The sequence below is a fragment of the Rana temporaria genome, chromosome 2, assembly GCF_905171775.1.
Source record: "Rana temporaria chromosome 2, aRanTem1.1, whole genome shotgun sequence".
Lineage (NCBI taxonomy): Eukaryota > Metazoa > Chordata > Amphibia > Anura > Ranidae > Rana > Rana temporaria.
Genome location: NC_053490.1, coordinates 229,856,664 through 229,870,035, shown reverse-complemented (window position 1 = coordinate 229,870,035; position 13,372 = coordinate 229,856,664). Strand labels below are relative to the sequence as shown.

The window sequence follows — 13,372 nt, the reverse complement described above, 5'->3', positions numbered from 1 at the left end:
ACTTTGTAAATCCAAAAAGCAAGCTGGGTAACTTGAAAACAGTATACAGTAATTCAACCACAATACTGTCCATTTTCATTACTTTACTAGAGACTATGGGGCAGATCCACAGAGAGAGTACGCCGGCACATCTACTGATACGCCGGCGTACTTTCAAATTTCCCGCGTGAAGTCTCAAAACAAGATACAACGGCATCTGGGTTAGATCCGACAGGCGTACGGCTTCGTACACCTTCGGATCCAAGATGCAATTCTTCGGCGTCCGCTGGGTGGCGTTCCCTTCGTTTTCCGCGTCGAGTATGTAAATTAGCTATTTCCGACGATCCACGAACGTACGAGCGGCCAGCGCATTCCTTTACGTCGTCTCTAGTCGGCTTTTTTCGGCGTATAGTTAAAGCTGCTATTTCGTGGCGTACTCAATGTTAAGTATGGCCGTCGTTCCCGCGAATAATTTAATTTTTTTTTTGCGTAAGTCGTTCGTGAATCGGGATGGACGTAATTTACGTCCAGGTCAAAACCAATGATGTCCTTGCGACGTCATTTAGCGCAATGCACGGCGGGAAATTTAGGGACGGCGCATGCGCAGTTCGTTCGCGCGGGGACGCGCTTCATTTGAATGAAACACGCCCCCCTACTCGCCGATTTGAATTAGGCGCCGTTACGCCGCAAGAGATACACTACCCCGCCGTAACTTACGGTGCAAATTCTTTCTGGATTCGAAGCATCAAAAAGTAAGTTACAGCGGCGTAGCGTATCTCCCATATGCTGCGCCCATGCAATTCTACATGGATCTGCCCCTATGGCTATCAAAGTACGCAATTAAATCAACGGTTTTTAGAACAATTGCCACAAGGCTGTATGGAAAAATGAGGTTTCATATTATGAAATAAAAGATAACCTCCTACAGTTCTCTACATAAAGACGGGTGGCGATGACTCAAAATGTTATCAGGTACAACTTCCCAAAAATATTCTGACATTCATTTCATAAAACCCATTAACACAATTATTAACATATCACCTTTGCACATGATAAACAGGTTTCACAGTGTAAATAAAATGCCCAACTGCTTCAGACCCCTCCCTGAATCGGAGACAGTGAAGCATTGATCCCCCTGTGGTTTGCATTGCTCACAGCTGAAAAGTCATTCTTCAAAAAAATAAATACTTGCAGATATCTACAGTATATCTCACAGAAAGAGCTGCAATATCACATTTCTCTAGAAAGAGGCGGACTGACCATTGGGACTCCTGGGCACTGCCCGAGGGCCCCATGCCTCTAGGGGGCCCCATCAGGGTTGCCAGGCTCAATAAAACCAGGGACAGTATGTAAAAATCTGTGTTTTTTTTTTTACATCTGTCCCTGATATGTCCAAAACCGGCATGCTTTTGATGTCAAAATTCTGAGATTTTAGCTGCCCTGCCTCCTGGTGTGGTGGCCATCTGTAAGCCTGGGGGCCCCATGAGTTGTCAGTCCACTCCTGGGCGTTTCTATTGTAACTGGAAGCCCAATTTCATGTCAAGGGCTACATTTAAAAATGAAAATAGCTGTACCAATTGACTCTTGGTATGGTGATGTTGTGACCGTTTGAGTGTCGACATCTCTGCCATCTTTGCTTAGGTGGTGATCTATCAGCTCTGTCAAGATCTGTAAAAGGAGGCCTGTAAATTCAAACAAATATATTCTTGAGCCATGTGGATTGTGAAACATAACTATCCAAGTAAAGATCAACATATATCAATACGGAAACATGAAGTTACCGTATATACGCGAGTATAAGCCAAGTTTTTCAGCGCATTTTTTTGTGCTGAAAATGCCCCCCTCTGCTTATACTCGAGTCACCTTTTTGCGCCTGATATCCCGGACTTTAGGGACCCGGTACTGGCCGTAGCTCCCCTGGACCCCAAACTTGGCACACATATAGCCCCACTCTTTCTCTACAAGTGAGCAAAGTTTGCTGTTTAGGGGACCTACGGCCAGGGAGCACCAATTTTTCAAAGCCGGGCTCCCCTTCTATATACTCCCATGTTAAATGTAAGTCTTGTCGTGGACACAGTGAGGCATGCAGATGGACACCCTAGGCTTATACTCAAGTCAATAAGTTTTCCCATTTTTTTGTGGTAAAATTAGGTGCCTCGGCTTATACAGCAATTGTTAAAAAAAGTAAATACAGGCAACTACGGTTAATGGAGACTGAGACTAAAGCTAGCAACTAGTGGAATTGCGGCCGAAATGTTAATCCCCATTTTGGGTAGAACAGGGAATGGTTAGAATCTCTGATATTTTTTTTTTAATTGCCATTTGTGTTCCCAACTGGGAAATTCACTTACACGTAGTTATAAACCCTTACATACCCAAGTTGTAAAAGTGAAGTGAAGAGCCTCAGGTGATACGCACATATTAAACAAACCCCCTTTAATGGAGTACACTCTGCTGAGATTTAATTTTTTTGTATGTTACTCATTTGGTTCTATTACTTTCCTAATAAAAACATTGTAAAATAAACAAATCCTCCTATATAAGTTGTACCTGTTTATCTGTGGGGCATTGCAAAACACACAGCTCAAAGGATTTTTCTCAGCAGTAAAATGCAGGAAGTGGGGGGTCTGACATCACACACTGCAGAGCTAAAATCATTGAGCTGTAGTATGAACCAATAGCTGAGTGGAGGGAAGGAACACAGGCTCATGGAAAAAACATACAGAGCCAATTTTATGAGTCACCTGTTATACGATGGCAGGGGACAGGCCACCTCCCTGCAGGCTGTTTTGTCTGCTTAGAGTTCTATCAGTGATTGATGCAGAGAGGGAGAAGAGGTCAGAGTGAAACCAGACCCATTGCTTTGGAGATCATGCTAGTATAAACTATAGAAGGATGCGCTTTGTTCATTTTTTATTTTTGAGGTTTACAACAACCATACATTTTTACAGTGGTCACTGGAATAGGAGGGAAGGGGAAACCTCCCAAAGTTTTTTTTTTCTTTTAAAAGGTGTTTATTTTCAAAGTTTTTTAAAAGAAACAACAAAAGAAAAAACAAAAAACAAACAAAAAAAACATTACAACATGTAAGTGCAGCAGCTGCAACAATCAGGCAGTGTATAAATGAAAGCATGAGCCTTCTGTACATAACAAAAGTACCACAAAAGCAAACATCGCCATACACACACTCAAAGTCACAGCACAAACGACCCCACAGCAGCAGTAAAACTCTAAAGGCTCGCAGGCAATAAAACGTTTGTTTCCTATAAAGCAATTTCTGCCCAGATAGAGCATCAGTAACCAAGTAGGAAGTACCGAATCACAGCACCCCAAAAACCACTGAGAGCGCTGTGAGGAGAGGACCTCCCCCCAGAAGTTCTTAAAAACATTTAGTCATGGTTGCCATACTTTGGTGAACTTCTTAGGGCATGCCCTACTCTTGTATATCAATTTAAATTTTGGGAGGAGACTATTGACAAAGCAGGAAAAAAGCCTGGGCCGAAAGGGGGCACCACGTCCTTCCAATGTAAAATCTCCCAAAGTTAAGATCTGCTCCAGGGACAATACTCAACAGTGGAAATTTCTCTCACTTCTAGAAGATTTACTTGCATTGCCTTTGTGTCTCTGCAAGAAGAGATGAGGGGAAATGTCCTCAATGGGGACACAGATATTAAGAAAAACCCATCAGAGGTAATAGGAAAAAAAATGTCTGTAAAGCTCACACTTGGGTAGACTCTGAAAAAGCAAGCTGTGGTGGAATGTTTTAGAGGACAGCTAAGCAGCTGCTTCCAGGCATCTAGGAGGCGAACAGGTGAGTTTGACAGGCAGGTAACTTGACAAGCAAAAGGTACGTTTTTCACTCAAAGCATTTGGGTGCAGGATGTGCACAGCCCCCTCTGGCTGCATAGTAGCTTTTAGGTGGCCGGTCTGGGGACAGTAAAACCGCAGCTCAACTGCTTGTTTTTACTGTCTGATGGTCTTCTGTGTTAAAGAGGCCTTATTATATAATTGCTTCATAGTGTATAGCTATGGATTAAAGAACAGTACAATTCAGCAGCTGTCAAGCTTTTAACTTTCAGAAACCATGTTGATTTGGAACTTTACTAAAGTCATTCATAAAGGACATCTTTTATTCATAAAAGACCATTTTATAATTTGGGTATAATACAATTAAACCTATAACAGAGCTTAATCTCGTACAAAATAGCACAAAACAAGCTTAAACGTAGAAAAAAAATTAAAAATTAAACAGAAAACATGTTAAAACCCCTTTAGTAATATTTCTCAAATGTGTGGGAGACTTGTGTCTTGTCTACAAATGTACGCTCATGGTTAGGAAGCAAATAAGTATACCTCTTGCATTGCTGCTCTGTAGGGATGACGTCTGCAGGAAACAAAAATAGAAGGCCGGTTACCAACATGAGAAGTTTTACCAAGCATGACATAGAATATATACAAAGAAACAGACATTACCAGAGAATGGTGTAGCCTGCATTTTGGGTTGATTTTCATCAGTTGCATCAGGTCATGCATATTCAGAACCTTTAAAAAGAAAAATGCAACCCATTTTTAAGTTATTGAACTAGTCTAATACAAAGAAACTGGGAAAAAAAATGACAGTACAATTAAACCAAATATCATAACATAAAGAGACCAAGAAAAAACACAGGTGTCACTGACACCTAGGTATCAATACCACTCCAGGAGTTGATTTGTGTATGGTATTTTAAGCCATAGTTACAGTACAGACCAAAAGTTTGGACACACCTTCTCATTCAAAGAGTTTTCTTTATTTTCATAACTATGAAAATTGTAGATTCACACTGAAGGCATCAAAACTATGAATTAACACATGTGGAATTATACATAACAAAAAAGTGTGAAACAACTGAAAATATATTTCATATTCTAGGTTCTTCAAAGTAGCCACCTTTTGCAGCAGACACATCTCTAGAACTGTTAAGAGCAGGGCTCGACAAATCCCGGGCGCCCAGTGGCTATGTCGACTAGAAATGGTGTCATGGCGACTTGGCTTGGAAGGTGGGCTGGTGCCATCTGGTGGTGAGCCGTTGGTATTACAAGTTATTACTCCAGATGTGTGAGCTGGCGCCATCTGGTGGTGGTCGTTGGTATTACAAGTTAAGCATTACAAGTTAAACAGCAATTCTAATGTAATTTTTCACTATTTTCACTGCCATCTTCTTCTCTCTAATTAGAACCCCCAAACATTATATATATTTTTTATCCTAACACCCTAGAGCAGGGGTGTCAAACTGGCGGCGCTCCAGCTGTTCCGAAACTACAAGTCCCATCATGCCTCTGCCTGTGAAAGTCATGCTTGTAACTGTTAGCCTTGCAATGCCTCATGGGACTTGTAGTTTTGCAACATCTGGAGGGCCGCCAGTTTGACACCCCTGCCCTAGAGAATAAAATCGTTGCAATACTTTCTGTCACGCCGTATTTGCACGGCGGTCTTACAAGCGCACTTTGGGGAAAAATTACACTTTTTTAAATTAAAAAAATAAGACAACAGTAAAGTTATCCCCATTTTTTTTAATATTATGAAAGATAATGTTACGCCGAGTAAATTCATACCCAACATGTCACGCTTCAAAATTGCGTCCGCTCGTGGAATGCCGACAAACTTTTACCCTTTAAAATCTTCATAGGCGACGTTTAAAAAAATCTACAGGTTGCATGTTTTGAGTTAGAGGAGGACTAGGGCTAGAATTATTGCTCTCGCTCTACCAATTGCGGCGATACCTCACATGTGTGGTTTGAACACCGTTTACATATGCGGGCGCTGCTCACGTATGTGTTCGCTTCTGCGCGCACATGAATCATCCTCAATCTCCGGAGTTCAACTCAAAAATGGAACTTACGCTTTTCTGGTTCCTCCCCCCCTCCGGTATGCGCAGTAGGGAACCAGGCTGTGATGCCGCAAGGCTTCACTTCCCGATTCCCTTGCTGAAGATACCGGCACCTCCACCCCGGAGCCGAGGGACAGATAGGCTTCGGGTGAGGACATCAGGGATGCCCTGGACAAGCACGTGTCCCAATCTTAAAAGGCAGCAGCTGCAGTATTTGTAGCTGCTGACCTAAAAAAAAAATGGCGGAACTCTGCTTTAAGGAGACTTTTTACATGATCCTGAATTGCATTGTAATGTGTTGCTTTTGGTAACTGGCAAGTGCAGGTTGTCAAATAAGTACAAACAATGAGTTTCATCTAAAAAAAAGTAAGGATTCTTCTTCCAATACACATAGGTAGGCGACTCTAAGGCTAAGTTTACACTGGCATTAAAAGCAGGCGTTTGAGGGGGAATTAAATACGCCCCTAAAACGCCTATGCAAATGATACAATGGCCAGCACATAGTGCTGTTCACATTATCAAAACATGAAGTGCTAGCGTCGCTTTGCTTCAAAATTGAAGCCTCATGTTGAGTCAGGAGGTGTTTGAAGCCTTTCAATGCGTCCCATTCAAGTCCATGGTAAAACGTCACAAATGCTCTGGCAGGCATTTGCAGCGCGGTAGCGGGGTGTTAAAATGTGTTTATTTCCTGTAATATCTGTGGAGCAATTTTAACGCGCCTTAATGCTCAAAAGCTTCAAAACTGCACATAGGGCGTTTGGGGAGCGTTTTAAAGGCTTGTAAAACGCCAGATACTATAGCTCATCGATGCGAGTCTAACACCCATACTAATGCTATAGGAGTGTTTGTTAAGTGTTAGAAATTTAGCCCCAAGGGAAACAGAATGTGGTATATGCCATCTGTCAAAAGCTCCCTACAAGTCTTTACAAGTAAACTTGTCACTCTGTGGCTTGACAAATAAATAATCATATAATTATGCAGGCTTTTGGACCTGCATGTTTGTTCTGGGTCACTGGCACAGTGCATTGTGAAGCCACAATATGAGCATTGCAGGTAGGCATTCAACAATTAAAAAAAAAAAAAAAAAATACCAGTTACTCACCGGTAGCTGTTTTTCTATGAGTCTTACAGGACGGCACCTTGAGAGTAGACTGGCTCCACCTGACAGGAAACACAATCAAAAAGAGGTTTAAAAACCCCGCCCCTCCCCGTGCACCTCAGTTCGTGATAAAGTAACCACCATAAGAGCACGGGAACCAGTATATAAAAATACAAACCATATAAATTCCTCAGGGTGGGAAATAGGCCTGCCGTCCTGTAAGACTCATAGAAAAACAGCTACCGGTGAGTAACTGGTATTTTCTCGAGTCGTCTTCCAGGACGGCACCTTGAGAGATAAGCAAGTAACCCTCAGGCCTACCTTAGGGCGGGACCACTGCCTGCAGGACTCTTCTGCCAAACGTCAAGTCTTGGGGTGACAGGAGTTCCACTCGGTAGTGTTTTAGAAAGGTATTCTGGCTTGACCACGTTGCTGATCTACAGATTTGTTCCACTGAAACTCCTGCTCTCTCTGCCCAGGAGGTTGCTATAGATCTCGTGGAATGTGCCTTGACTTTAGGTACTGTTTTGCCAGCCTTACTGTATGCTACTGAAATTGCCTGTCTTATCCATCTAGATATGGAGGCTCTAGATGCTTGGCAACCCTTTTTCTGTCCTGAAAAGTTGATTAGCAAGTGTGATGAGCGTCTGAACTCGCTCACCCTTTCTAAATAAATTAACAAACAGCGTCTTACATCCAAACAATGAAAGGTTCGTTCTCTTTCATTCTGTGGGTTTGCGCAAAAAGAAGGAAGTATAATTTCTTGTGACCTATGGAACTTCGTTGCCACCTTAGGTAGGTACAGGGGATCCTGACTTAGGACTACCCTGTCTTCAAATAAACGAAAATAAGGCTCTTTGATTGAGAGCGCTTGCATGTCTCCTATTCTTTTGGCCGTGGTGATGGCCAAAAGAAAGGAGAATTTAAATACCAACAGCCTAACCGGGATGCTGTCTATCGGTTCAAACGGAGGTTTGGATAGCTGATCTAACACCAGGGAGAGGTCCCAAGGGGGAACTCTGGATATCTGTATAGGTGACAACCTATCCCTGGCCGTCAGGAACCTCTTAATAAGAGGATCCAGAGCCAGCCTCTTGTCTAAAAAGTAGGACAAGGCGGCAACCTGTACTCTTAGGGTTCTCGTAGCTAGACCTAGATCTACCCCTTCCTGAAGGAACTCCAAGATAACCGATATTTCGGGTAGTGGGGCTTGTCTTGCTGCGCACCAGCGTGAAAACACCCCCCAGGTCTTGGCATAGATCTTCCTGGTAACTTCCTTACGACTCGCTAAGAGGGTATCTATTACCTTCTCTGAGCAACCCTTCCGCTGCAGGTTCCACCTCTCAAGTACCAGGCCGTCAGACTGAAAAAGCCTGGCTCTGGATGAAAGATCGGCCCCTGCCGCAGAAGGTCCACCCGGACCGGGAGAGGGAGGGGAGGAAGGACCGACCACTGTTCTAACATTGGAAACCAAGATCTTTTGGGCCACCAGGGAGCGATCAGGATCAGCTTCCCTTGTGAACGACTCAGTTTTTGCAATACCCTCGGGATCAGATTCAGAGGAGGGAAGGCATAGGCTAGGTAAAATGTCCAGGCCTGGGCCAACGCGTCCACCCCTTCCGATCCCTGATCCCGGGAGAGGGAGAAGAACCTTTCTATCTTCTTGTTCCTCCTGTGAGCAAAGAGGTCTATTTCTGGGATGCCGAAATGATGACATACCCAATCGAAGACCTCCTGACTTAGTTCCCACTCTCCCTGGAGAATGGGTTGGCGGCTTAGAAAGTCCGCTTCTAGGTTTAGGACTCCCCTGATGTGGACTGCTGACAGGGAGTGGACCCTCTGTTCTGCCCAGCCTAGAATTTCTAGGGACAACCTTAGGAGCGAACGGGACCTGGTGCCTCCCTGATGGTTCAGGAACGCCACCGTGGTCGCGTTGTCGGAGAGAATTTGTATTTCCTGGTTCAGGATTCTCTCCTCGAACGCTTCCAAGGCTCTTCCGACCGCTAATAATTCTCGGAAGTTGGAAGACGACTCCCTTTGGTGTCGATCCCAGGAACCCTGGGCCTGTAGGCCCGCCATGTGGGCTCCCCATCCCCAGGAGCTGGCATCCGTAGTTATCCTGAGGGGATTTGACTGGTTCCACTGAAGGCCTCTTTCCAAGTTCCGAGGAATGAGCCACCACTTTAGAGTGTTCTTTACCGACTCTGGAATGGAGACCCTGGAGTCTAGGGATGTTTCCTTCCCGTCCCAGGAGGAGAGGAGGAAGGCCTGTAGTGGCCTGTAGTGGAGCTGAGCCCACGGAACTGCTGGGATGCATGAGGTCATAAGTCCCAACAACCTCATGATCTCCCTGAGTGAAATATCTGCTGTTCCCCTGACAGACCTGACCACTGAGATGAGTCTCTGGACCTTGTCTACTGGTAGGAGAAGCTTTTTCTCTAAGGAATCTATTAAGAATCCCAGATAGATCTTTCTCTGTTCTGGGAGGAGAGAAGATTTTTCTCTGTTTATAATCCATCCTAAGGATTCCAGTGTAGTCAGGACGGTGGTCAGGTCCGTGAGAAGAAGTGCCCGACTGGGATTGAACAGCAGCAGATCGTCGAGGTAGGGGACAAGGGAGATGCCTTTCAGATGTAAAAAGGCGACCACCTCTGCTAGCACCTTTGTGAAAACTCTTGGGCTGGAGGCAAGCCCAAAGGGGAGAGCGGTGAATTGCCAGTGTTGGATCCCCTGAGGGGAAACAATGGCGAATCTCAGGAATCTTTGATGGTCCTGGTAAATGGGGACATGGAGGTAGGCGTCCTTCAGGTCTATGGTTATCATAAATATCCCTTCTAAAAGAAGTCCTTTGAGACTGTAAATGTTTTCCATGCGGAACCTCTTGTAGAGGAGATAAGTATTCAGGGGTTTTAAGTTGATGATTAGACGGAATTTTCCCGAGGGTTTTGGTACTACGAAGATGTGAGAGTACACCCCCTGACCCTGTTGGTCTACCGGAACTGTGACTATGACCCCCTGTTGTGCTAGGTCTGACACATTCCCTAGAAGGCTTGCCGCTTTGAGGGGATTTTGGGGTAAATGAGTGAGGAGGAAAATTGGTGGGGGAAGATGGCGGAATTCCAATCTGTAGCCTTCCTTCACTATCTGCAAAATATGAGGACTCTGCGTTATGCTTTCCCAAGCTGGAAGAAATCGGGAGAGCCTTCCCCCGACTCTCGAGTCACTTGGAGTCTTTTCCAGCGGGTTTAGGATCAGGGAAAAGGATTCCCCCTTTTGGTTTATCCTTCCCTGTGATCCACTTCCTATTAAAGGCCGCTCTTCGGTCTGAAGGTCGATTTTTATTCTGGGGGCCTCGAAAAAAATCTCCTCCTATTTTGTTTAGGTTTGGGAGGGAACCGTTTACCCTTTTCTGAGGCCCTAGTTAGAGCCTGGTCTAAACCTGTCCCAAAGAGGAGGGATCCCTCAAAGGGCAGGGCACAGAGACGGGATTTGGAGGCCAAATCTCCTTCCCATGTTTTGAGCCATAGTGCCCTTCTTGAGGCGTTAATAAGAGCGCCTGTTTTAGCAGAGGCTCGAGCGGACTCAATTGATGCGTCTGCTAGATAGGCGACAGCGCTACCTATGACTCTAATGAATCTTTTAAATTCCCAGCATCCTCAAAGGAGAGGTCAGACTGTCTAGACAGTTGAGCTAGGGAAGCGTCTAGTTTAGGGACTTTGAAAAATTTGTTTTCTAGTTCCTCCTTAAAGGGACAGCGCCTTTTCCAGGTTTTGTACCTAAGTAACTTCTTTTCAGGTTCTGCCCACTCTTTTAGAACTAAGTCCTGAAGAGATTGGTGAACTGGGATAACCTTTGGCTGGGGTTTAGCTAAACCCTGGTACATCTTATCCTGTGCTGACACTAGTTCGGTCGGCTGCTGAATCCCCTCAGAGGTATAGATAGCTGCCAGTAAACCACCCATGTCATCTGCTGAAAAAATGAATTTGCCTGATCTAGCATCTTCATCCTCCTCATCTGTCTGGCTATCAATGAGACCTTCTTCCTGAGCCTCTGAATCCTCAGAGTCTGACAGAAGAACGTCCCTAGCCCTCAACAATTTTGGAGCCGAGGTGGATAAGCTTTCCTGTGAGGAGGGTCCAGCTGCTAGGGGATCAGGTCCTTTGGGTTTTAAGGCTTCCTCTCGTTTAATGTGGAAAGCATCTCTGACTGAACCGTCAGGAATTCTTTCATTATTAGCGAAGTTTCCTTCCCTGTAAGTTTTTGAATGCACTTAGCACACAAAAGCTTGGAATAGTCAGTGGCTAGCTTAATGCTACAATTCCCACATCTTTTAGCTTTAGATGTATGTTTAGCAGAAACACTAGAAGCCTCCCCCTGGGCAGTAACCTCTTCCCCTGAAAGTAAAAGACAGAGGCTTTAATACAAAAAGGGAGTAGGGGAAGGGAAGGGGGGTGTGTGGGGAATAAGGACCCAGTCCAAGTGCCCCAATGAGTTTTTTTAGAGGTAGACTCACCCCTGGTGGCTTCCTCTGCAGCAGCGGATAGTGCCGGGCGGTCCTCACGCTCCATGGCACCGTCGAATCGGGCGCCACTCTCTCCCCTGCTGCGATCCGTGTGTGTGAGCTAACGCCGATGGCGGCCGCCATTTTGGTGAAGACCGGAACCGGAAGTACGTCATCACCATGCGCCGCCATCGATGCAGCGTCGAATGCTGGCTCCACCGAGAAACGAGCCTGGGAGAACAGCAGCCGAGTCCACAGCGCGGAGATGCATCTTTACCCGGCCCAGCAGGTAGGAAGACGCTCGGGAGAGAGGGATTCCAGCCACCTAGGTGTTCTGAGGTAGCCACTATCCCAGATACACCTAGCCGGGGGGGGGGGGGTTTCCAAACATGGTTTTTCCTTCCGCTCCCCCCCCCCTCAATACAGGGAGACCCTCCGGACAGGCAATAGCCTCACTGAGCTCAAGGCCTCCCAGGACCCATGGCTCACCTTCCAGGAGGGGGACCACCAGCCCCAGGCCTTAGGTCTTTTTGGAAAAACAAAAAAACGTTTCGCTGGGGGAAACACAATCATGAACTGAGGTGCACGGGGAGGGGCGGGGTTTTTAAACCTCTTTTTGATTGTGTTTCCTGTCAGGTGGAGCCAGTCTACTCTCAAGGTGCCGTCCTGGAAGACGACTCGAGAAAAAAGGGTCCATGATGTACACTGCTATAGCCTACCCGGGGCGTGGTATGTTCATGCGGCCCTGTGACATGCTGCACATATTTCTGCCTGGCCATAAAAAGCAATGGTTGATCACTTCATTTGAACTGCACTGACAAGTTAGTGCATAGAATGTGATACTGGGGTGTAGAATAGAAGATTTATAAAAGTACAGGCACCCTTTATATTACAAGGTTGCTGCCTGTGTTACCATGTCTTGTGACATCTATAAATAGGTCAACTAAGCCACTTGGATTATTGGATCAAGCAATGAAACATTTGACGAGACCCATTATATAGAAAGTTTAGAAAATGCCAACAAATCAACAAATTAGCAACCATGCTGTCAATTGCTGCAACTTTCTTACTAGAGAGTTATATACGTGAATGAAAAGCCACCTCACCTTTTCCTTCTCCAGTCCACACTCTGGATAAAAAACAGACAGAGAGTACTCATAACCACATCTTCTCATATGGTCTGCTACCAGGCTGTTGCATACTTGATGTACCAAAGAGTTACTGGGAGTGTCTGAAGAATGGAGCGGCTCTTTACTATATGAAGGAGGATTCAGATCCTGAATAAGCTGGTTTCGTAGCTGTGTCTAAGGAATTCAATTGGCAAAGTGTAAAACTGTATTAACATACGCATACATTCATTTCTTACTGAAAAAGGCAGTCAAACAAATACATTTATTAAATGCTTGAGTCATTATTTATTTATTACAGGAACTTATAGAACGCTGCCAATTTATGCAGCGCTTTACATATACAGGGCGCAGTGCATTACAAAGCAGTCAACACAAGTAGAACATGTTGCATTTTTTTCTGTATGGAATGCATCTGGAATGTGGCAAAACACATAAAAAGCACCAAAACAGAAGAAAGAAGAAAGAAGAAGAGGGAGGGACATGCACCAGGATGCATCGAAAACAAGCATGCAGAAATACATCCAGAATGCAGAAATTCTGGTGTGAACCATCCCCTAAAACAGATCCACGCTAACTTCTGTATACACACATCTCCCATTGCAGATATACAGCTAGGAGGATGTAGCTATTTAGCTAACATTAGCATGGCAAGGGCACTGCCACCATGGCCAATGGGAGGGAACTGAGCTAAAGCCAGTATGTGGTTCATAGATTCCCAGTTAACACAGAGCGGTCTAGGTTTGTTATGTCAATTAGAAGCGCCCCAATTACAGAAGACCTGCCTATTTTGTAA

At 45.0% G+C, this 13,372-nt stretch overlaps 1 protein-coding gene across 2 annotated transcripts in view; it reads right to left on the bottom strand.

Annotated features, from left to right (window-relative positions):
* OFD1 (OFD1 centriole and centriolar satellite protein) overlaps positions 1-13,372 on the bottom strand; it is an 85,121-nt gene that overhangs the window by 66,911 nt on the left and 4,838 nt on the right. For both annotated transcript variants that reach the window (XM_040336529.1, XM_040336530.1), the window contains exons 3-6: positions 12,556-12,753; positions 4,453-4,521; positions 4,333-4,363; positions 1,554-1,661 (exon numbers count right to left, since the gene is read on the bottom strand). In XM_040336529.1, the coding sequence (XP_040192463.1) occupies positions 1,554-1,661; positions 4,333-4,363; positions 4,453-4,521; positions 12,556-12,753 (406 nt within the window). The remainder of the gene's footprint in view (positions 1-1,553; positions 1,662-4,332; positions 4,364-4,452; positions 4,522-12,555; positions 12,754-13,372) is intronic.